The following is a 25,457-nucleotide window of genomic DNA, read 5'->3' as shown; positions in this document are numbered from 1 at the left end:
AATACTAATAATTGACTTATTATCACAATGGTAATTAGTTAGTTTAATACAACAAGTATCAACATAATAATTCATTTTTAGTACAATAAGACAAACATAGTTGCACTCGTAATACAAAAACTTTAATTATGTTAATTTTGTTTAAACTCTCCACTAAAAGTTAATATAAAGAGTTTATGTGAGACTGATTAACACTATTCAATAGGTCTCTTGATGTATATGGATCTTGAATAATTGTGTATTCATGGACATAAGCATTAGGTGTCAAACCACCTTAAATTTATGTTTTTATATATGCTCTAATTTGCTTTTACTTGGATATATTATTTTTCTATTGCGTGATGTAACATCCCAAAAATATAGCTTGAAAAATATTTAAAGGAGTCAACATATAACAATATGATAGGGCAGTTAAAAGATTTACAAATCGAGTTCTAGATAACCTAAAATACTGAAATATTTAAAACTTTACATTAAAACATAAAGTCAAATGTCAAATACGATAATAAACCGAACGGTTCCAAAATTATAAGCCTAAATCGAACAGTTATACAAAATAATACTAATCCTCCTGATCGAACAGTCCTACGCTTCAACTTCAAGATTTTCTCCTTCCAGAGCTTCTTCTAACGAACCCGCGTCCCCTTCTGCTCACATCCACAGGATGATCATTGCAACAGGAAGTATGACCGAACGGACAACAAAGACAAGACAGGAGAGTAGGGTAAGCTTGAGTAATTTAATTAATCATATTAATATAAACTAATTCATACACAACTATAGCATACAATCATCATACATATACATCCAAGTAAAGACCGAACATATAGAGACAATAATCGACCACTTTTACTCTGACTATCTGGACTGTATGAATTATGTAGCTACGACGTTTTTGCACCCGGATGGTGTAGTAGTTGGGATGCCCTTAACAGCTACCACCCGAGGTTAGTCCGTTATACCTCGCCCAAGTTCACCTTATGGACTAGGACCTCCTGTCATTCTCACACATGAGTTACTCTTCTCTACTTGAGAATGAGTAATCACAGAATATCAGGATAAACGCCAACTAAGCATAACCACATTCATACTTTACCATTCAATGACCAACCACAAGATATTCCTCCTTGGAATACTCCTTCATATTCATATTACTCAATTCATGTTACACTTTAAATACCATCATACTTAGCCTTCAATATAGTCAAACCGCACAATAAAATAAGATCCCAATCTTTGACAAAACCGAAAGAGATATCATCATTCCTATGAATCACATCGAACGGAATAATACTTTTTAGTGACCAACATGACCGATCGTTATAACCAGGTTGAACACTATAAATCAAACCGAATACTTATTGAAAGACTGAACGTTTTCTCACTAATCAAAAGCTATGACTGAACGATCTTTACTAGATAGAACTCAAAGAATTTGTTGAATATTATAGAACACCTGTAATTAAACATGACCAAATACTAAAGGCTTTTAACCGAAACCTAAGAGCTAGGATCGAACACTACGAGCTTAGGCTGAACACTCTTAGTTTCAAATACAAGTACATAATTGAGTATTATGACGAGACCGAGCGTTTGGTTCAAGACCAAACCTTACTGAGACCGAACGCTTGATTCAAGACCAAGCACTACTAAACTTATACAAAATGAATAAATAGATTCTCCCGTACAACCACAAATACTTATTTACAACTGAGGATAAGTATAGTATCTAAGACTTAAGTCATATCGAGTATCTTAACTAAGCTTATTACTAAGAAGAAATAGGAAACTATACTTAAACCGAACGCACATTTTCTAGTATACTAATAGGAAACCAATCGGTCATTAACTGAAATTCTCTATAGAAGAAAATCCAGTCCAGACCGAATGCCCAATGAAAAACCGAACGGTCACGAATGACTCTCGGCAACAATTACAGAATTACGCAGAATGCTGCAGACTTAAGATCAAACCTTATTCCTACCCAGTTCACACCATTTATAAATCATCAACACATACATATTAACATGCAACAAACTCAATATTCAATATCAACTAAATAACCAAACCGAACATCATTCAAGCATGCAACCATTCAAAATCAGATAATCGTAATTAAATTACAAGTTTCCCTTACCTTTTTAAGGGCACAGCTACTTAATCAACAGCAGAATACGTCCACCAAACACCAACCTTTCTAAAATGCCTATAACCCACCAAATAATAAGGAAAGATCAATTAAAAGACCATAATATGATCATGACTTGTGAAAATGAAGCTGATGAACACATGCAACCATAACTTTGGCTTGGATGTGCCCGAAACGAGTTTTCTTAAAAAGAGAAGGAACTTACCAGCTCAAAATCACAAATTGATCGGTGCAAAGTGAAGTCCTTGACACCAGGTGTACTTAGGCGTTGCCTGATTTATGATCGGAAGAAGAAAAGATAAGAGTTTGTAGAGAGAAGAAGAAGAAATTTAGAGAGAAGCTAGAGAGAAGGAGGAGAAAATGAGATTTTCAGAAAGTTGGAGAAAAGATGGTACATACAGAAAGTGGAGCGTGATTTGAAATTTTTCTTTAAATACTACCGTCAAAACCGAACGGTCTACTCTGCTGCTCACACATGTCTTTCACTTTCTGAAATTTTGAATTCCCTATACCAACACCTGGCTTCCAATATCACTGCTGAATTTAAGGATTCTGACACGTGATTCATAACCTCTGATCTTGTTCTCATCTGTATATTCATGTTTGTAATAAAAAAATATATTAGTGAAATCTTATGATAAGTTTCTCAAAGAAGAATTCGTCACTTCGTAACAGTTGTAGGTTAATTAAATATTATTCTTGCCTACACGTTAGACAATCTATAACTTGCACAAAAAAACTTAGTTTGAGCCCTTCCTTTCAAAACCAACCTATTATTTCACACTAGTGTAAAATAATTATTTTAAATTTAATCTCAAATAACTATAATCATTTTCCTATAAATAACTTGAAGGGAAAAAGAGGAAAAGAACTGTTCATCCATCCTTGTATCCTTGTGTCGTGATCTGATCATTGCAAAGTGATAAAATAAAAAGTCATTTGGTTTATTCTCCGGCTAATATTCAACATGAATAGCCCACAGTCTGGAAGCAGATTATGCCCACAGAGAAGAGAAAAACACCAAAATAGAGAAATAAACCTAAAACCATCTTTTTGTAACTGTGGGTCTTGCCGAAGATTGTCAAATTAAACTACAAGAGATTAAGAAAAGTTTAAGAACAAATATAAATGTTATATGCGTAACATTATACTTTTAATATAATAACAATCTCTTAGAAAATATACAACAATAGTCTAACATTTGAATTTCATAATAAGTAACAAATCACAGTGCATTAGTGCTAAATAAAATTCAAATATAAAATGGTCAAATCATATATAATTTCATAAAAATATAGAGTCAATGAACAGCCAAGATTTCAAATTTGTTAACTCGTTTTCTTAACTTTCTTTAATTCCTTTCTAAATAAACCGTAAACTTGGAAGTGTTTACAAGTTAAGTTGAGAGTTTGATAAGTTTGGTCCTTCTTACATGTGTCTTTGCATTGCATGTAATGATCTGGTCTTTCTTTTATTTAACTGTTTTTAACAATCTCTCAAAATGCAGTTATTCTCAAATGTCCATACGAAGTTCGATCTTTACAGAAAATGGTTAGTCTTTTACTCTCACAATGTCAAGAATTAAGGTTTAAATTGCAATAGAAAATATATCTACATTTAGTGTTTAATTGCATCTGCAACATAATCGGGTTTGCTTTCATAGATAACTGGGGGAAATTGTTCCATTCGTGTGTCTTCCCCATATTGGAGCTTGAATTCAGCATATCTATGCACATTGGAAATAGGAAGGACAAGTTTATATAACATCAAATTCGACCAGGCATATTTTACCTAGGCCCAATGGTTAGAATTCTCGATGTTTGAAAGCAGTGGAATCAAATTATTAGAAATACAGGATAAGACTGTCTGCAACAGTTTCAGAATGGATTCAATCTGCACCCAATGAGGGGAAGGGGTGAGCAGCCTTAACTGGAACTAAACTACAAAAAAGATTATCTCTGAAAAAAAAAATTACCCATGTAAGAGTAAAAATGTCCAAGTGTTTTTTTTTTACTTGTTATGATGGAAACATGGCAATTATTTTTTAACCACCCTTGATCTTTTCATTATTTTCTCTAAAACTATGCAAGATCCGAAACTTGGTAAAAATTGGTTTCCAAATTAAACTTTCCAGAGTCTATTTGCAGTTTTGCAATCAAACATTCTGAAATTAAACTTTCATAGGTCTCTCATTGGCTTGAACTCAGTGTATATCTTATGCACTATCTAAAATATGTAACAAATATCTTTTCAGAAGTTTAATCTCAATATACAAAACAAATTTCAGAAAGACTAATACCGAAATACACAAATAGACTTTAAAATTTTAAATTTCGAAACAATGAAACCACTCACCTGAAACTCCAGAGCACCAAGTTGCCATGATTTACGCAATCTGTTGGATGAGATAGTGTTAATTTTTTACTGCTCCAGCAAAACAATGTATCCATGAGGAAATTGGACTTTTGTAATGGCTAAAACTAGTAATATCTGCACAGAGTAAGAGATAAGGAGGGAAACAACCGCCTATACCAATGCCTAGCCCTAAAGACAAATATAGACCAGACTTTCTGCAGAGAATCTCCTTTGATTAGACGGTCCTTGTAATAAAGGAGCGTAGTGTTAGTGTGGGCAATATGCAGAGTTTTTACCATTATTAAACTTAGTTTTAAGTAACAAACAACAGAGTCCATTTACTATTTTCGTGTGTTACCGCTACAGAAATAAAGTAGCTAGTCATGTGAAGTTATCTGAATGAAAGTTTGAATAAAAGTCATGTGATATTAATATGAAATTGTGATAAAAAACCGTATTTAACAAAAACAGTACAAGTGGTTCTACTGATGTGCATTAACATACATGTCAAAAGACACTGATTTGAATTAACAAAATGCAGAAGCAGAACTAATGTGCATGACAACTGTAGGAGTCATGATGCTGTGCAATTATACTTTAGGGCAGGTTAAATGATGTGCATTAACATATATGTAAGTGGATCAACAAAATGCAGAACTAACAATCATGACAACTTTTGGGGTCATAAAAATTCTCAATATGTAAAGTGGAGATGATTTCATAAAAATTCTTATTATTTCTCGAAGGTGTGAAAAGTACTATAATTAAATTACTGTATAACTTAATAAATAACAAATTAGTCTCTAAATTTTACTACTTTAAATTGGTCCTTAAACTTTACAAGTTAATGACAAAATGGACCGAAAAAACTTCATGACAGGAAATAATCTTTGCTTTTCTCATATAAATATGGATTATGGATTGAATTAGAATTTCCGTTCTGGATCTCAACTCAATTATCCAATTTACACATTCAAGGGAGAAAATGACCATTTACTCTTTACGATATTAGCCATTCCAACATGTACAAGAAAACAGTCAACTAGGTCCCTAAATGTGAGTTAATATAGAATTTGAATGAAAGAAAAAATTGATTTTGTAATTGAATGCATAAGAGGCAACTTTTTTTACCTGAATATTATAGCTTAATGTGAGAGAAATCACATCCACAATATATATCACCAAATTATAATATATATATATATATATACACACACACATAAAAATATAAGTTGATGTATATAGACTCGATCCTAATAAAATTGAATGGACCTATGTATCTGAATTGTATTCTATTTAGGATCAAACTGAGATTAAATTGTAAATTTGAGGGACCAATTCCAAGATTTACATATTTAAAGGTCAAATTGACCATTCATCTTGTTACCATCTAATGGTAAAATGGTTTGTCTGGTTACTAAAAGTGAATGACAGTTTCAAGTTACCCCTAAATGTTAAGAAATTTAAAAAAAAAAGTACGTAAAAGTAGCTTCTATTTTCACATTATTTTTGGTCCAAAACATGTATGATTAAATACAATTTAGTCCGTTATGATTAAATTGTATTTTAATAATAACATGCAGAAAAAAGGGTGAATTTGAAAGAAAACAACTATACTGGTAAACCTTTTGCTAATTTATTAAGAATTAGGTTTATATTGGAACCGTGGTTCACTTGCCTATTTTCATAAAGTGAAAATTCTGACTTAGGTAGTGTAAAATAATTTGTATTCACCTCACAGCATGCCAGATCAAAAATCTGTGACACTTCACTATCTTACTTGGCTTCATTGCTGCAATTCTCTGTCTTACTTGTCATGAAATCAATAGTGTAAACTATGACGGAACCTTAAGGTAGCATGGCCTTTGCTGTGTCACCATGTCAATTGATTAATCCCACACCAAGTATGAATCCAAAACTCAAATCCCAAATCCCAAATACCAACACACTCACCATAATTGAGCACCTTCACAGGAACAACCAACCCCACAACTCACCAAAATCCCCCACCATGTTTCACCACACCTCTTTAGCATTAACACCTGCCTCCAAAACCAAGCATGTGGCGACAAATATCACCGAAACCAGTCCCAATACTATTCTTTCTACTATCTGTTTCCTTAACTTAATATCCCTCACTCTGTTTAGCTTCAAATGACTCTGTTTTTGCCCTTAGTCTTCCCTTCTAAGTACCATCACAGCAATGCTTCCGCCCTAAGCAAGCCAATAACTTCCCATAACCAATTGCATAAACCCCCCCCCCCCCCCCCCCCCCCCCTATATATTCTCCATTATCATCCCTCTCTCTGTATCACTCACCCTTGAATAGATAGATGGCTGATGTAAATGCCGCTTCATTTGAGGCCTTTGTCCAAGGCTGGATGGTGCGCCAAAAAGCCTTCCTTGGTGAGCTTCACTCAGCTCATCAACAGTATCAGGAGGGGAGGAGAGCAGATGTAAGGCCCTTGATCGACAGGGTCATTTCGCACTATGGTCAATACTTCGAAGAGAAATCAAAGATCGCACACCACGATGTTTTTCTTATTTTCTCACCACCATGGTTCAGTTCATTAGAACAATCCTTTCTTTGGGTTGGGGGGTTCAAGCCTGGAGTGGCTTTTCAGGTTGTGAACACAGCTTTGGGGGACTTGACACAAGACCAAAAGGAGAAGTTGACTGAACTGAAACAAGAGACCAAAGTGAAGGAGAGAACTCTCAATGATGACTTGGCCAAGCTTCAAGAGAGCGTAGCAGATCCTCCGCTGGTGGGCCTGGCCAGAAGCCAGGGCAGATTGTGTTTCAGCGGTTCCTTCGTGACAGACCAAGGTTCGGTCCCAAACACTTTCAAAGAGAAATTGGAGAATCTGGTGGCAAATGCAGATGCTTTGAGGACAGACACAGCTCTGAATATTTTGAAGATACTGAGACCTGCTCAGATTGTCAAATTCATGGCTTCTGCGGCTGAGCTTCAGATCAAGGTTAGGTCTTGGGGTTTGGACAAGGATTCCCAGAATGGAGGCGAAGACTGAAATAAGAAATGAAAATTTGAAGGCTTTTATGTAAGGGGTTTCTTTTTCTATCTGTTTCTGGCAACTGGTGGGTTAAGGGATAGATGCACAGGCATTAGCATTGTAGCATGTATCATGATAGATGTGTGCCTGTAATTCTGTTCCTCTCTACCTGGAGTTTCTTTTATTAGCGTCGAATAATGATGAACAAAATAAGGCCATGCAATGCATGCTTTATGTAGATGCTAAAGCATCAGCTTATGAGCATCAGTTTATGTTCATCAATACCTCTGGCAGAGGTAAGCACTGTAGATTGGTTGCTGCTATATTTACCATATAGTAGAAACCTAAGGGTTGTTTGTTTTCCTTTTTGTTTTTCTCTGTGTATTAAGTCCTGTTTTTCAGAGATGAACTTGATTGAATAAAATGTGAAACCCCGAAAATTACTTTTTAACTATCCCACGCACTTTGACATTGCACCAAAGTAGGTTTCTCCCTAAGGAGCCCTTTTTGGTTCTTTCCCCAGCAAACGGGGTCTGTTCACACAGCAAGAGCGCGACAATGTCTAACGCTTAAGCCGCAGTTTCAAACATTAAGAAAATGGAGATGCTAAAGCGAAAGTTTCAAACATTCAGAATCTACTAGCTATCTAAAGTGAAGAACAGGTAATCCTGCAGCCCATTATTCATAGCGATCCCCCAAACAAAAGAAAAAGAGTGGATGAGGACTGGAATATTATTCTAAAATAACTATTTTTCATTACACTGTTTTGTTATCTACACAAACATTTTTGATAATCATTGAATGCTTGTGCATTATTAGTTGATTATAAATACATAAACCGATTAAATATAATAATCCATAAAGGAAAAGATTTTATACTTTCACAAAACCAATAACTTCCCTGCCTGTGACCAAGGTGTTTCTGTCATATGTGCCTTCGAACGTGTACATAAGTTCTAAGTCAGAGAATGCCTACAAAATTTGAGAAGAAAAGCAAAAAACATGTCTGATCGAGAACAGAATGACCCGAACTAGGCTTAATTAGTGTCTCAGTCCCAATAAAAAAATACCAATAGCATGTCTAGTAGTAATTGCATTTTGCAAGCTCGTGTTTATGTTTAATAATGGACTACCAGCTAGTAAAGCTTTCACTAACAAATCAACTAAAACAACGACTATAAGAGAGTTGTTTATGGTGTGATGAGGAACTTGAATACTGTGTAAAAATGTCATGATATGGAGATGCAGTTTTACATGAATGAAGTCTGACATCGTCGACAACGGCGGCCATAGCATGAGTATGATTTAGACCTTGGTATTTGTGTAGAACAAAATATAAATCAAGGAAACAGATCATCCTCATGTCTAATTGGCCTTCCATTTCCGTCTCCATCCAAAACTTATTGTACATTCATTGTTCAAGGTTATGTTAGGATAATTCTTTTCTCTTAAGTATTTAAAGAAGATAAAATGAATTGATTTTTTATAAATTAAATTAACTTATAAAGCTTAGCTTTCGAGTTAGTTAGATGTTAGAATTTTTACAAAAAATTAGTGTACAAGATAATTTTAGTTTATAAGAGAAGCTGATTCTTTAGCCTCAATAATTTTTTGGTGAGGAAATTAGAAATATATGTGCCAAAAACCCATTTTGAAACTACCGCATTTTAATCTAAATCCAGTAGGAGGTTCAAAAAATAATTTCAAACAAGAAATTAAGCATGAGAACCTTTGCCACTTGAAAATCAGCCAAAATTCCTTTGCCACCACAAGCAATTCTCTCCCCGAGGCAGCTATTTCTCTTTTCCTCAGGGTAATCCAAGACTGAAAGATGATTGACAATTTGTTATCAATTATCTGTAACCCAACTAAGAACGATAACAAAGTAGCTTAGAGAAATTTTTTGTTTACTTGGTGATATTTTCTTCTATTTTGTGAGCTGAGATGGTTCGGAATTACCTTCCCAAGCTAGCATGAACTGGAGTCATTTTACCACTATCATACTACTTGCACAGACGCCAACCAACAAGAATCATTGCTTGAATGCTTCCTAGCATGTGAACAGGTGTCTGCTGACTGATTCGGAAAGCTGTTAATGATACTCCAAACTGTTTCTTATCCAAGAGGCACCTAGCAAATATTTTGTTGCACACACAATGCACTTTAGAATTATTTATGGCACTTTTGTGGTGAAAGCTTTTCTTGAAGTATACTTGCATGCTATCTAAGAATACTTGTGACATATCATAGATTCCAATTGATAAACCATAAGGTTGCAAAGCAACCATGACTCGTGAAACAGCAAGTACCTGTTTTTGAGACAACTAAACAAATAAGCAATACGTAAATTAATAGACAAAATATAAGATTACAACCACGGAGTTACAAAAGGACACAGGACCCAAGATTGACTAATGCTCTACTACTTCTCAGATAATTGAAGTTTTGTAAACAACGAAAACATATACCATCATTTAGTTATGTATTAAATGATGAAATCATGTTCTTGAAACAACAGCAGAGACAATTATATCATGATAATTTTACCTTGTGTCCCGAAAAGAATTTACTCTTTATATTCTGTCATCATCAGGGACAAAGACTTTGCTCAAAACTAAGTCTCTATTTTGTACCATCCGAAGTCCAATTTTATTCTCCATTTTTGTCACTGTTAAACCTGCCGCATCCCTTTTGACAATATATCTGAAATAACCGGTACCAGAAAAAAGGTAACAAAACGAGTATGTGTAAAACTGGTGGACGCGAATAGCAAGAAAATATAAAGCATGAGGGAATATGTATTTGAAAAATAATCTAAAGCCCTAAATGTCTCATTGCAAAGCTTTCTTATATTCTTCTCTTTGGTATGGTGCTAGTGATGTTAATATTTGCATTGGTTCTTTTTATGTTTCTTTACGGGGTGCGAGGCTAAGACTTTAAGACAATCCATGAAATTTCATTGATGTTTGGATCTCCATAGCCTTTAGATGATGAGATACAATGATAATAGTTTATTTATAGGTGTTATAAATACCTTACTATAGGCCTTACCCTTGTCTACGTAATTCAATGTATCTAGAGCCTAGTTGAATCCTTGCTTCCCGAAGAACACACGATTACCGGTATAAAAAAAATTAGAAATTATTTCTTTTAGATTTACAGCATTATCTCGTTTAACTCTAACAAATCAACAAATCTCGCTAGGATAGGATTAGGATGATTTTGATGTCATCTTAAGAAACAAATTTTAAATTTAACTCAATCTTACAACACCAGTATGTAAGGTGAGATTTACATTAATTTATATAATACAAATATATCTTAATTGATGTAAAATTTTCAACATCATGCCTCCTTTTCCAATTATTCCACACTATTATCTGAAATTTAGCTTCTATAAACCAAAATCTAAAAAAAAAATAACACATTGTCAAAAATAGTCTTTTATTTTTCCTTTATACAAATAATAATTTGTTTCATTAAGTCATTTTTGTATGTGTTTTCATCATTCAAGCAAACAAAAAAAAAATTCTAAATCAAAGAGTTATGATGTCAATAATAGAACAATAACCAACGAAATAAAATTATCTTAACTTGAGGCAAATATTTGTAATATGGAAAACTTAAAACCACAAGTCATAAACAATACATATATCAACCAAAGCAAACCAAACACCAATGCTCACAAATAAAAAGGAAGATAAAATCCAAAAATAGACTTGTTAATGCAAACTACCTTTCTTCCTCTCCATACTTCCAATCAGCAATCCAACCCTTGAAAACGAACACAGTGACCCTTTTACAAATTTACTGCCCAAAAAATCAAGTCGATCAAATAATGAACGAATTAGTTGTATTTTCAAAATTTTCATTCTAGTGGGTATGCAAAAATCACAATAGCTTTTATTCTTCCCTCTTTCCCTAATTGTTGCAAGGATTTTAATAATGAGTCTCTCCCACACACAACCTTAGTTTGATCCCTATCCATTTAACACTTAAATAAGTAAGACAAATTAACTTAACACATTTGTGCTTATTCTTCAAACTGGAAAGGAGTCCAAAATGATATGAAATAAGCAGGATGAATAATGTGATTCAACAACAGATGTTGCTAGCAATTGAAAGTTGTTTTACTGAATTAGTTAGATTCCATTTAAATACAGTGAAAATTTATGTACGAGGTTAATTTCCCTTGTGTCTAAAATACATAGGATAATATATTTATAATGAAGAATTATACAAGTATATATAGAAACTAAACATAAATATGGTAAATAGAAGATATTGTTAAAAAAATATCAACAATATTTATCGATATCAAACAATATCAAAAGTCTACACGTAATTAGAGGAAAATCTTCCTAATTAAAAAAAATATGTATAGAATCTTCCTAATTAAAGAAAATATTTGTAGGATCTTGTAGTTTATTTTTCAATATATTGTTTTCTAATTTCCCTTTTTTTTAGACAATTAGGCTGTTACAAATAGAGGTAAAGAGAATGTAATAGACATGAATGAAAATAATAAAATTCATTCTCTTTTCAATCTGGTATCAGAACTCCCGATCTTGGGAGCTCTGTTTCCACTGCAATAGTAGCCACTATCGCCGTTATCCGGCCACTACGGCTCTCTCCATAGTCATTGGGATCGTTGGTAGGGCAAAAAGGTGCACCCAACTTTGGCAAACACAACAACGAAAATCGCTCCAGGAAAGACGCTGCCACGCGTCACCACCGTCGTCGACACGTGTAACCTATGCGCCTAGTTCCAACGGGACCCACCCACCATCGTCACAGAAAGAGTCATCGGGGCCTCCTGAGTCCGTTCCATGGGTGGATGACGTCCCATTTGGCCCATATTTGAATAAATATGAGTTTGAGTTTTTCTCCTTTTTCCTATTGTAGCCCACACGTTGTCATCGTCTCGAATAGGGTCACTGGAGACACCTGATTGTGTCCAAGAGATATCTGAGGTAAAAATTATTCCTTTGGATTCTAATGATCTTCCAAATGTGGTGGGTGTCTATCGGGTTGGATGGTCGGAATTTCGTACAATTGAGCCAATACATTTGAATGATTCTCAAAGGATGTTCAAGACTAGATCACATAAATCGAGGAGGGTCAGGACCAAACGACATTAATTTTCCAATTTAGGGCAATGAAGATTCAATAATTATGACGTGGATGTGGCATTCCATGATTCTTGAGATAAGTTGAAATTATATGTTTCATTCCTCTGCCAAAGAGATATAGGATGATTTATAGAGTACTTTATCATTAAAAAAGGATTTTTGCTACATGCTGTGAAATTGAAACTAGTATATTTAATAAGAAGCAGGACTCCCTTTCCGTGTCAAGATATCATGGAATCCTGAATGGACTTTGGATTGAATTAGGTCAATACCAAACAATAAAGATGAGTAAAACAAATTTTGTCGCACATGCTAAAGTTGTGGAAAGAGGGAGAATCTTTAAATTTTTCCATGACCTTAATCATGAGTACGACCCAATCTGGGTACAAATCTTCGGAAGAGAAAAATTATTATCCCTATCAGGAGTATTTTTTATGGTAAGAGGGAAAGAAACTTGAAGAGCCGTCATGCTTGATGGGGGATCTCCAATACAGGCTCTGCCATGACAACTGGAAAGGGACTCCACAAGGGAACAAATGTCGGGGAAAGTCGTTTGAAAAAAATATTCATGGAGACTATTGTTCATACTGTAGAAGATTTGGACATACCAAGGAAACATGCTTCAAACTCCATGGAAGAAATAATGTTCTTGAGTACATAGGAAACAACAAAGGATCTGCTAAAGATAAGTAAAACATACTACCTTAGAACAGGAAGCCACCAATCAATCTAGTACTTCACCACCACCAAATCTTGATATGAAAGCTTATAAGTATGAACTCGAGTGCTTGAAAGCAACGGATGAATCAATGAGTAAGCCCTCTGAATCATGCACTTTGTCCATGAAAGGTAAGATTTGTCTCAATATTGTTGGTGTTGTGTCTCAAGGTATTTGGAATCTTTTCGTTTATCTTTTGACTCATGGTGTAAGAAACAGAGAACTTATTACAGTTGCAAATGGTCAGGGTATATATGTGGCTCTGGGAATATAATTTTGGACTCATTTATTGTATTAAAGTTTGTTTTACATGTTCCACAATTAGCCAATCTTCTTATCTCTATGCAAAAACTCAGGATTTAAATTGTTTAATAACATTTTTCTCAACTTATTGTGTTTTTCAAGACCTTGTCACGCGGAAGACAATTTTAACTACCAAGGAGCAGGGTAAGTTGTATCTATCGGAGTCTAATGACCAAAGCAAAACAAAAATCATGAGTCAACAAGTTACATCTGAGACGTGGATAAATTATCAATATGGTTACATCATAAAACGCTTGGGCATCCTTCATCCAATCTTCTTATTTCCTTAATTGTTTACCAAAGAGTCTGTTGAGTTTTTTAATTGTGATATTTGCAGTTGTCAAAACACCATTGTGCATCTTATTGTATTAGTAATAAAAAGTGTACTTCTCCATTTGATTTTTGATTTAATTCACTCTGACATTTTGAGACCTGTCGTAGAATTTATTTCTGGAGCCAAATGATTTGTTACCTTTATTATCGATTATACCCGTGTCACGTAGACATACCTTATAAAAATTAAATCAGAAGTTTTCCAAATCTTCGTTACTTTTTCAGTCTTGTCCAAAATCAAGTTGAAAAAGTATCAAAAGAATCAGATCTAATAATGGTACTGAATATGTGATTCATGAATTTCTCAATTTTTTGTCTCATAATGGTATTGTTCATGAACTAACATGTGTAATCACCCCTCAACAAAATGGGAATGCAGAAAGAAAGAATCATCTTCTTGAAGTAATTAGAGCTCTTCTTTTTCAAATGTTTGTTCCAAAAAATTATTGGGGAGATGTTAGGGGTTGGAAAGTTTGAGAGAAGGAAGAAAAGAGAGTAGAAGAATTCCTAACTGCTAAAGGCGGGAAGTATAGGTATAAAAGGAATAACGCATTATACTGTGATTAGTTAGAGAATTATATAGATTCCTAACAGACTGGTCCGATCTGTCGAATCCTTGTGGAGAGAGATCGGAGAAAATGCGGATGTTGGGGAATCGCAATTGTGACCACGAAGGTGGATCGGATGGGAGTCAAGCATCCGTGAACGGCAACCGGAGGACGAGGCGAGAGGGTGAGAATGGAGGACGCGAGACGGATCTGTAGGGAGGTTTGACACACACACATACACATAGATCTCCACACTGGTAAGATATTGTCTGCTTTGGGCCAAGCCCTCACGGATTTGCTTTTGGTACCACTCCAAAAGGCCTCTTACCAATGGAGGTATCTTATGTGTATATAAACTCATGTCCATTTCTTATTTTATCCGATGTGGGATTTTTTTGTACCCAACATCCTCCCCTCAAACAAAGGACTATGGTTCTCCTACCTCCACCTCCCCTATAGTGGAAGTCTTTTCTTATCTCGAGTACACCATGGTCAACACTTCTCTTTCACAATCCATGGTCAAACACTAAGCATCTCTTGCTCTCCATCTCTCATTATCTATCTGGCTATCTACCACCGGCCACCTGCCAAGGCTTCACCTTATCATGGAGGGTCGTACTCGTCTGAGCCCAGTTACCAGACCTGAACCATGGGCTCCGATACCATTTGTTGGGTCTATCGAGGAGGAGGTTCCCTGTGGGTTACACAAACACCAATAACATTTGTGCCAACTATATAAGGGATGGACACCACTCTTTACCCACAACCTTAAGGCAATGGGTTAATGGGTCTTTCATCTTTATATATTGCTCTACTTTTTCATTTCTATCTAATGTGAGACTTAGACTCACACTTGGATACCCAACATCTCCCCCTCAAGGGTGAGTCCCTTCCACATAGGTACACTCCCCCTCTAGCGGAAGCATTCCCAACCAACCACAATTACGAGTAGCCCTTTCCAACCGCCGCATCTTAACGGAACTGGCTTACCTGGATACCCTTTGCTAGGAAGACTTTTGGTATAGGGATCATTATACTCGTCTGAGCCGGTCACCAAGACAAACCATCGGCTTTGATACCATTTGTAGGGAGGTTTGACACACACACATACACATAGATCTCCACACTCGTAAGATATTGTCCGATTTGGGCCAATCCCTCACGGATTTGCTTTTGATACCAGTCCAAAAGGCCTCTTACCAATGGAAGTATCTTATGTGTATATAAGCTCATGTCCATCTCTTATTTTATCCAATGTGGGACTTTGTTTGTACCCAACAGGATCGAACGAAGGGACAATTCAATTGGATCAATCGGGTGGAACTTCCCGTATTTGAAGGAGTGGATCTGCTAAACTGGATCAATCGGGTGGAACGTTTCTTCAAATTACAGGGAGTGACGGAGGAAGAGAAGGTCAGAATCGCATATGTCAACATGGAAGGGAGTGCTGGCTATTGGTATCAATTATGGCGGGAAAAGGCGACAAACCGCACTTAGGAAGAGCTAAAATGTGCGATGATCAGAAGAGTTGGGGAAAGGAACTGGGGCTCGATATTTGAAAGCGTAGTGACAATCCATCAGACTGGAACGGTTGAGGAGTACATCCGAAACTTCGAAATTTTGGTAGGGCAAACGAGCGGAGTGACGGACGAACAGTTTCTAGGCGATTTCCTCAAGGGTTTACAGGATGATGTGAGGAGCCGAGTGCGACCGCATGATCCGCAAGAATTATTGATGGCGATGCGAATCGCGAGAGATGTGGAGGTCCTACCGGGAGGGACGAAGACTTGCAGGAGGCGCGAATCAACCACAGGTATGGGGGGACGAATGTCGGGGAGGATAACCCGAGTGGAACCGATGCGCAATCAGGAGGGGCGGACAGCCAGCACGGAGAGCTTAGGTTCTAGGGGAAGAGAAGGCAACTCAGGGAATGTTGCGGAGAGGGGTACGAGTGCTACGAGGAACAACACCATGGGAAGAGGGGTGCGAAACCTTCCCTATCACGAGTATCTCAAGAGACGGGAAGAAGGACGCTATTTCAGGTGTGGGGGGCAGTTTGGCCCTGGTCACCGTTGTCCGGAACGCAGCTTGAGGGTAATGATTTTGGGTGAGAATGAGGAGGAAGACCCTAGAGAAACCGAGGTAGAGGTGGAGCACGAGCGGCTAGAGTTATCTTTCTTGTCTGTAGGAGGTTTGACCCAACCGAGAACCATGAAACTTCAAGGGAGTGTGGGAGACAGGGTGGTGTTGATCATGGTTGACAGTGACGCTAGCCACAACTTTATATCCAAAGCGTTGGTTGAAGAGCTTCAACTGGAGGTGGGTAAAGGCCAAACTCGTCAGGTCTGTTTGGGGGATGAACAGAGGAAACAGACCCAAAGCTGTTGTAGAGGGGTAGTATTACAGATGGGAGCAATTGAAGTTACAGAGCAATATTATGTCTTCGATTTAAGAGGTGTAGACTTGATCCTAGGGGTGGAATGGTTGGCTAAGTTGGGGGAAGTAGTGACTAACTAGGGCAACTTAACCATGACATTCCAACAAGGAGGACAGGAATTGATGATCAAAGGGGACCCGATTTTGGCTCGAGAAATAATAGCACTAGAAGCGTTGCTCAAATGGAAGTACCTGGGGAAGGGAAGACACTGATGGAGGAACAGGGGAGTGAGCTGGAGAAGGTGCTGGAAAAATATTAGCAGGTGTTTCAGGAGCCCCAAGGTTTACCTCTAGGGCGTGAGAGGGAGTCGGAGCACATGATAGTTCTGAAAGAAGGGGCAGGCCCAAATAACAAGCGCCCCTATAGATATCCCCATTTGTTGAAGGGAGAAATAGAAAAGCAAGTGGGGAAGGTGGCCTTCAGATTACTGCTTCCGGATACCGCTAGAATTCATCCTATATTCCACGTGTCACAGCTGAAGCTGGTAATTGGAGCGAAGATTGTAGAGAGGGAGCTACCAATTGATCTGCATATGGAGGGACCAACTTGTTGGCCAATACGTATTTTGAATAGAAGACAACAACGGCTAGAAGAGGAGATAAGAGAGCAAGTGCTGATAGAATGGAATGAAGGAGGGGTGGATGAAGCGACATGGGAAGACAAAATTACTATCCAAGAGCAGTTTCCAGAATTCAACCTTGGGGACAAGGTTGATCTTCAGGATGGGGGTAATATTAGGGGTTGGAAAGTTTATGAGAGAAGGAAGAAAAGAGAGTAGAAGAACTCCTAACTGCTAAAGGCGGGAAGTATAGGTATAAAAGGAATAACGCATTATACTGTGATTAGTTAGAGAATTATATACTTTGTATAGACCAGTTTGTGAACCTGGTGAGGGGGGTTAGGCCCTCGACTTACATGTTATTTTCATTGCTCGCTACTGTGAATAATATACCCATTGTTTGATTCAATTGTTCTTGGGTGAGTGCGTATCAGTGAGTGAGGGAGACCGTTAGGATTCTATTCTCAGATTCCTAACCGGAGAAGTTCTATTAACTGCTACATGTCTCATAAATAGGTTACCCACTTGTATCTTAAAAGGCATTAGTCCTATAAAGTCTCTATTTTCTTTTGTTCCTTCTTCCTCCTAATATCAAGTCTTCCTAGTTGAGTCTTTGGATGTATTGTTTTCGTTCACTCTCATTATCCTAACCATAGTAAATTAGATCCCAGAGCTCTTAAACTTTTATTGGGTATCCTTCTAATAAAAAAGGGTACAAATGTTATCATCCTTAGAGTCATCGCGTCTTTATCATCATGGATGTCACCTTTAATGAAACACAATCCTTTTATGTCTTTATTGGGTATCCTTTTAATAAAAAATGATAAAAATGTTATCATCCTTAGATTCATCGCGTCTCTATCATCATAGATGTCACCTTTCATGAAACACAATCCTTTTATGTCAGTCCACCACTTTAGGGGGAGAAAGCACTTGAAGTGGATGAAATCTCCTTCTTGTCATTACCATGTTTGTCTTTGCAGGATGTCCAAGATCTGAGCAATGAAGCTGCCATAGTCCACAATGAGGAAGAAGACAATTTTTTTGGCAAAAATTATGAATGAAGAAAACAACCCACTTCGACTCTCCAGCAAGAAAACTTGTCTAATTTGGAGGTGAGCATCCCTGAAAATAACAACGAGGAGGTAACTATTACTGAGGATTTACCCATTGCACTGAGAAAGGAAAGAAGATCATGTGCTAAATAGCATGTTTCTCAATATGTTTGCACTAGCAATAGCATAGAAGCTTTATTGTTGCCATTGATGACACAAAAATTCCTTCCTCAATCCAGGAGGCCATGAAACTTGAACATTGGAATCAAGCCATGAAAGAACAGAAGAATGCATTAGAAAGAAATTCAACTTGGGAGATTGTTGAAAAACCAAGAGAAGAGAAGGCAGTAAGGTGTAGATGGATATCCATAGTGAAATATTAAGCATATGGGACAACAGAAAGATATAAAGCTAGATTGGTGGAAAAGGCTATACCCAAACTTATGGGATTGACTATGAGAAGATGTTTGCCCCAATGGCAAAGATGAATAAGTTTAAGTTGTTCTCGCTTTGTGTTAGGATATAGGGTAAAGGATATAATGGGTAAAGGGTTTAGGATAGAAGGTGGAGAAATTGTATAAATAAGACCCAGTTATATTGCCATGGGCATCATTGAGTATTATTTTGTAAATCTGGACTTTCGCCAGAAGAGGGGGATTAGGCCTCCGTTAGGGCTAAGAGGGGGATTAGGCCTCCATTAGCGCTATCAGTGTACATCGTTCTCAATTTCAATACAGAAACTCATTCTTTCATTGTTCTTTCTATCTTCTGAGTGTGTTCTTGTTAAGTTCCAAACCTAGGTACCTAACAAATTGGTCCGACCTGCCGGATCTGTTTCAGAGGGAAAAGGAGCGAGCGAGGGGGAACGATAGCGAAGAAGAATGGAAGGATGAATGGCAGCGATGGAGTCTTCAATGGAGGAATGGAAGGCGGAGGTGCGAGCGATGACTCTCGCGTTCCAACGAGCTTCAGGACGTCGCACCAGGAACCAGCCTAGGAGCTCCGAAGGAAGTCGTGATTCCGTCAATGCTGGACACGAACGACGACCATCGAAAAACTCAGAGGAGGAATCAGAAGAGGACGGAGGAGAAGTTCGACGCAGTTGGAGGAAGCGCATTGAACTACCTACATTTGAAGGTGTGAATCCCACTGGCTGGATCGCACAAGCAGAGGAATTCTTCGATCTCCAAAGCATGACGGAGAAGGAGAAGATGAAGCTCGTCTCTAGATGCATGGAGGGAGGTTTGGCGAGATATTGGTTTCGTTTCTGGTGGAAGAAAAACATGCATCCGACTTGGAAGAGATTCACCGGTGCTCTGACGAGGAGGTTTGGCGGTCTAAATCGGGGCACCGTTTGTGAGGAGCTGGCAGTGGAGCGACAGGAGAGATCTGTCAACGCCGGCAGAAGGCAGGAAGACGAAGAAGGAGGAAGGGAAGGCGAACCTACCGAGGGGCAAAACAGCTGGTGGAAACGGGTGGAGCTACCCGTCTTCGAGGGTATCGATCCGCTGAACTGGATCAATTTCGCAGAGAAATTTTTAGAGTTACAAGGGGTATCGGAGGAGGAAAAGGTGTGCCTAGCCGACATTAGGATGGAGTGGAGCGCTGGCTACTGGTTCAGAGCCTGGAAGAGAAAGCCAAGAATCGTTCATGGGATGGTTTGAAGGAAGCTCTAGTGATAAGGTTTGGAACCATTGTTGAGCGTTTGGCGGTATTAAAACAGACGGGGACGGTGGAAGAGTATGTACAATACTTCAAGACATTTGCGCATCGAACGAAGAGGGTGCCGGACGAGCAACTGTTGGGATATTTTCTGGCGGGATTGCAAGAGGACAAGCGGAACCGAACGGTCTTATAGTTATAGTCAAAGACCGAACTGTCTCACAGTCAAAACGGTCTCCCAGTCATTGGCTGAGCAGTCCGAGGCCATGAGCGATAGCCCAGGCCGATCGAGAGTTGCCATAGAAGACCAGTCGTCTGGGGGATGAACGAGCAGTGAGGTGACACGGTCTGAGGCTAATTGCTATAACCCAGGCCGGTCGAGTGTTGCCGAGGGGTCCGAGGCCAATCACTTAGGCCGATCGGGAACCGCCAAGAGTGTGGTGTCAGTATGGAACAACCGGAATTGCCTTACTCAGAATGCTTGAAACGGAGAGAGGAAAGAAGAAAGGAACTTCTGCAGGACATCAAGAAAGCAAAGCAACCCTCAAATAAAGGAGAAAATTCAATACAAACCCAACCTTCAAAGAACCTGGAAAACAAGACAAAATAGGGGTTCAAGTCCTGGCAGCAAAAATCCAAGAATTTTTCTTGGGAAGATTTTGCAGCAACTTTGCCAAGGGTTGTTAATGCGAGCCAAATGGTTGAAGGGAACAAGAGCCGAACGGTTGAAGGTAGGGGGAAGGAGCCAAACGGTATAAAGGCAGGGAGGAGCGAGCTGAACGATAGAGGAAGTTATTTTACAGGGAAGAATAAGAAGCTCCTCACCTTCAAGGAAATAATGAAGACACGAAAATGGTCACATAAATTCTATCTCTCATTTCGACCACCACCCAAACCTCCAGACCTAAATTGGAGGGCAGTAGCCAATGGGTGCCTTTCATATGGTAACATGATGAGGAAGAGGAGCCCGAAGATCAAGCTTCACAGTTCCAACCTTGAGGGTAAGGTTGTTTTGCAGCGGGGTGTAAATGTTAGGATATAGGGTAAGAGGATATAATGGGTAATGGGTTTAGGATAGAAGGTGGAGAAATTGTATAAATAAGACCCAGTTATGTTGTCAGGGGCATCATTGAGTATTATTTTGTAAATCTGGACTTTGGCCAGAAGAGGGGGATTAGGCCTCCGTTAGGGCTAAGAGGGGAATTAGACCTCCATTAGCGCTATCAGTGTACATCGTTCTCAATTTCAATACAGAAACTCATTCTTTCATTGTTCTTTCTATCTTCTGAGTGTGTTCTTGTTAGGTTCCAAACCTAGGTACCTAACACTTTGGCTGCTCATTTTGGTTGGGACTTACACCAGTTGGATATGCAGAATGCATTTCTTCATGGAAATCTAGAAGAGGAAGTGTGCATGGAGATTCTCCAAGTTTTGAAGTGAAAAATGAAAGAAACAAGGTATGCCTCCTAAAGAAAGCATTTTATGGTCTTATGCAATCCCCTAGATCATGGTTTGAAAGATTTACAAAAGCAATGATTTCCTTAGGATACAGACAAAGCCAAGGAGATCATACTTTATTCATAAAGCACTCTTAAACTCACTCTATTACTTGTCTATATGGATAATATGATTATGGCAGGAGATGACAAAACAGAAAAATTAGCGTTAAAAGAAAAATTGGCAGCCTAATTTGTACTCAAATATTTTATTGGAATAGAGGTTGCGTATTCCAAGAATGGAATTTTCATCTCCCAAAGAAAATATGTACTTGATCTCCTCAAAGAAACTAGAAAGGTAGGATGTAGAACCTCAACAGTTCCTATAGAATAGAATCACATAATTAGAAATGAAGAAAGTGTTCTTGTAGAGAAGGTCCAATATCAGAGATTGGTAGGAAAATTGATTTATCTATCACACACAAGACCAAACATTGTTTATGTTGTTAGTGTAGTGAGTGAATTTATGCATGAACCATGATAGATGGTTCCACTAATTCATAAACTTCCTTAGTTTGAGGCGTTGGGACTTCAACAAGGTGTCAAGCAATCCACGGGAGGGACCTCGTGACTTATCTCTGACATGATTAAAGACGCATGGGCATTGGACCTTTGATGCTGTGGTCCTCAAAGAACTGGTATCAGTTCCATTGTCAGGTTCAGTCAAAGTCTAATAATAAGAAAAACAATGTCCTCGAAGAGTACTTGAGCAAAATGAAACAAATCATTCAAATCCAAGGAAGGTAACTTACCCAACATGCTATTGTTTTCATTTGAGCTAAAAAAAGGTAGATACTTTCACTTCTGAGCTTCAGAGCCACACAATGCTATACTTATTGGTTAATCAAATATTTCAAATTTCAGGAACTATGAGTAAACTATCAGCAAAATGGTTACCAGACATAGATTTATATTTACCAATAGTGAGCATTGCCAAGGAAGAATGAACCAAAGAGAAAGTTGAACAGCTTGCATCAACTCTAGCAACTTCTGCTACAGCAGCAGCATTTTCAGTTATGGAAAGACCAGGACAACCATAACCCTGAGAATCAGAGCGAGCTAGCCAAGAACACCTTTTTGCAGTGTTTTACATTTAACTAAGAGTCTAAGAAGAAATATACGAGAAACTTAGTAAATATAGATCTTTAATTGTCCACCAGCAATATGCAGGTCTGCAAACAGTGGAATAACATGAAATGGGAATTCAGCCTCTTCCCAGAACTAATAAAAAATTATGACATTGAGAGTCATGAGAATTAAAAGAAAAGAATAACATCATTGCAGAATCTTTTCATACTATACAATGTATAATACCCTCCACTCCTCACCCTATAAAACCAGAGCAAACATCAAACTAGGTCGTATAAAAATACAGCAGTCATCAGTTTGGTCCTATGATAATACACAAGAAAAGCTCTTTAGTTTCACTTTTTGAAAGTTAAATGAATTTTTTTTTATCTTAACTATCTAGCACTGTTACTTTGGTCCTGGAAATTTTCCACACACATAAGTTTAATATTTGTAAGGTAAAGAAATTAGAACAAACTGGTTACACTTCAACCAAACAATTTGTATGCATGAAACTTTCATGTATCAAAGTAACACTACTTTTAGAGCAGAAACCAAATAAATTGTATATTTACTTATATAGTTATGGTCGGATCACCTTTATAGACATTTTTTAAGAAAAAACTTGATTGCAGTTTTAAAATATCTTTTGTTATTTTCTCATAAAATTAATTTTGTTTCCAAGTAATCTATGTTCACCTATGCAAACTTTTATTATATGTATTATAAAAAGAATAATACTAATTACATGTTTGGATAATCTATACACCCATCCAAAAGTTAATCTATTGAAAAACAAAAGCAATACCATTCATTCAAAATTATGTTCAATACCTGAAATTACATTCTAAAAGATTATCCAAAAATGCCCTAGAAATATTTAAAGAATGACACTTGAGTTTGTCAATTGTTCTCTTTGTGTACTTAAAGAATAATAAGAAGCATGCCTTGATCATTATGGTAGCAATTTCCTTTTCCCCCTGTTCTCTCACTTTGTTCCTAAGGGTCTGTTCCTCCTGTTTCAACAAGTCATCATAATCAAAATATTCCTAAGCTGAAGCTGAACTCCAAAACAATATTCATATCACACAAATCATATTTGATTAAAGTTATTTTAAAAATAATAAATAGTAATAATCACAAACATGAATTAAGTTGAATGATTCATGATTATAATATATAAATATCAATTAATGCTAATGTTAATTAATGCTAATTACCACAATGAGGAAAATTAGAGACTGAAGTGGCATGTGAAAATGCCACAGAAACAAATTGCTGGTAAATTAAAATACAAAGGCACCCGGAACCAAAGAGAAGCATATTGATGATTAGAGACAAAGTGCGACAACATTTTCAAATCTTATGTGAATGTATTATGCATTATTATGTGGGGAAACAAATTAAACCAAAAGGAAAATAGGGATATTGGAATAGAAAATACCTAGGAACGAGTTCTGATGGAAGCGAAACTGCCCAAACTGAAATCGAGATGTTTGGGCGAAAGAAATTTCTCTGTAGAAACAAAAATAAAAAGTAAATTGATAAGGGAAATTGAGAAGCAGTTCACAACTTCGTCGCGCATTCGCAAGTTTTTGGATAAGATCAATAACTGAATTAATTATTTTATCTTCCTGTATATAGAATTTAATTTTGAACATATTAATAATTGAAATAAATATAATAAACATTATTAATTTTATGAATAAATTATTTTAGAAGTTACAGAGATGATAAGTTAATAATACTAATGAAACACATGGGATCAGTGTGGTGGATATTAATATACTATTTTATTACTTTTCTTTTACACTATTTTATTTTTTATTAAGTTAAAATTTAGTTGTTATGCAAATTTTACTATTTTATATATTAGTGTGCATTTTAATTTTTAATCTTATATCTTTAAGTATATTTGTATTTATATAATTTATTCACTGTTATACTCTTTTGTGTAAATTTATATATTACTTGAAATTTAAATTTAAAATCAAATGAATTTAAGGTTAGTTGGAGAGAAGAAATAAAATGCTAGATACTTTGAAAGTTATATAAAATAAATTAAAATTAGTGACAGAGGGTCAATTTAGACCTTTACTTAGAAGAAAATAAAAAGTAAAAATAAATAAAATGATTTTTATATTAATTAAACAATATATTGAAAAGTTAATGCTTATAGAAAAGAATGAAATTATTTTTATGTGGTTAGCTACATAGAAATTAAACTTACATGTATATTATTCAAATAAATTAAATTGGTCATAGACATTATATATCATGTGGAGATAATAAAATTGAATTGGTGAGTAACTTTCACTTATCAATGTTCATATAATTATGAGAGAAATAACTTGTACCAATGAGGATATAGAAAAAATAGGGTTTTATAAATTAATACGAGAGATTGAGGTGCATTTGAATATATGACTTTTTTTTTTTGTGAGTTGTTAGGGTCACCCAAAAAAATCTTATTGTGTTATATGTATATTTCTGGTTTTAAAAATGTTTTGGTGTTTGAGTGTAATATTTATTTATATATGTGTGCAACTTCTTACTCATTAGTTAAAGTCAGCCATAATCTCATTGTACTATGTATGATATGTGTTTGTCTATAGAATAATGAGATTGAGG

At 36.7% G+C, this 25,457-nt stretch overlaps 2 protein-coding genes across 2 annotated transcripts; one reads left to right on the top strand and one right to left on the bottom strand.

Moving 5' to 3' along the window:
* Positions 1–374: 374 nt before the first annotated feature.
* LOC148202159 (uncharacterized) lies at positions 375–24,439 on the bottom strand. Its single transcript, XM_088109399.1, has 13 exons — positions 24,271–24,439; positions 23,774–23,842; positions 22,677–22,863; positions 11,252–11,325; positions 10,063–10,218; positions 9,475–9,645; positions 9,245–9,339; positions 8,395–8,487; positions 4,682–4,749; positions 4,505–4,573; positions 2,355–2,421; positions 2,138–2,206; positions 375–647 (listed from the first exon to the last, which is right to left on the bottom strand). The coding sequence occupies exons 6-12, from the start codon at positions 9,488–9,490 to the stop codon at positions 2,198–2,200; spliced, it is 417 nt and encodes a 138-aa protein (XP_087965525.1). The 5' UTR covers positions 9,491–9,645; positions 10,063–10,218; positions 11,252–11,325; positions 22,677–22,863; positions 23,774–23,842; positions 24,271–24,439; the 3' UTR covers positions 375–647; positions 2,138–2,197.
* Positions 6,804–7,966, top strand: LOC124848823 (protein RESPONSE TO ABA AND SALT 1-like). The gene has a single exon (XM_047326632.2). The coding sequence runs from the start codon at positions 6,838–6,840 to the stop codon at positions 7,531–7,533; it is 696 nt and encodes a 231-aa protein (XP_047182588.1). The 5' UTR covers positions 6,804–6,837; the 3' UTR covers positions 7,534–7,966.
* Positions 24,440–25,457: the final 1,018 nt, after the last annotated feature.

Source organism: Vigna umbellata, chromosome 3 (assembly GCF_029865625.1).
Source record: "Vigna umbellata cultivar VRB3 chromosome 3, Vumbellata_1.0, whole genome shotgun sequence".
NCBI lineage: Eukaryota > Viridiplantae > Streptophyta > Magnoliopsida > Fabales > Fabaceae > Vigna > Vigna umbellata.
This window is presented reverse-complemented; position numbering and strand designations above follow the sequence as displayed.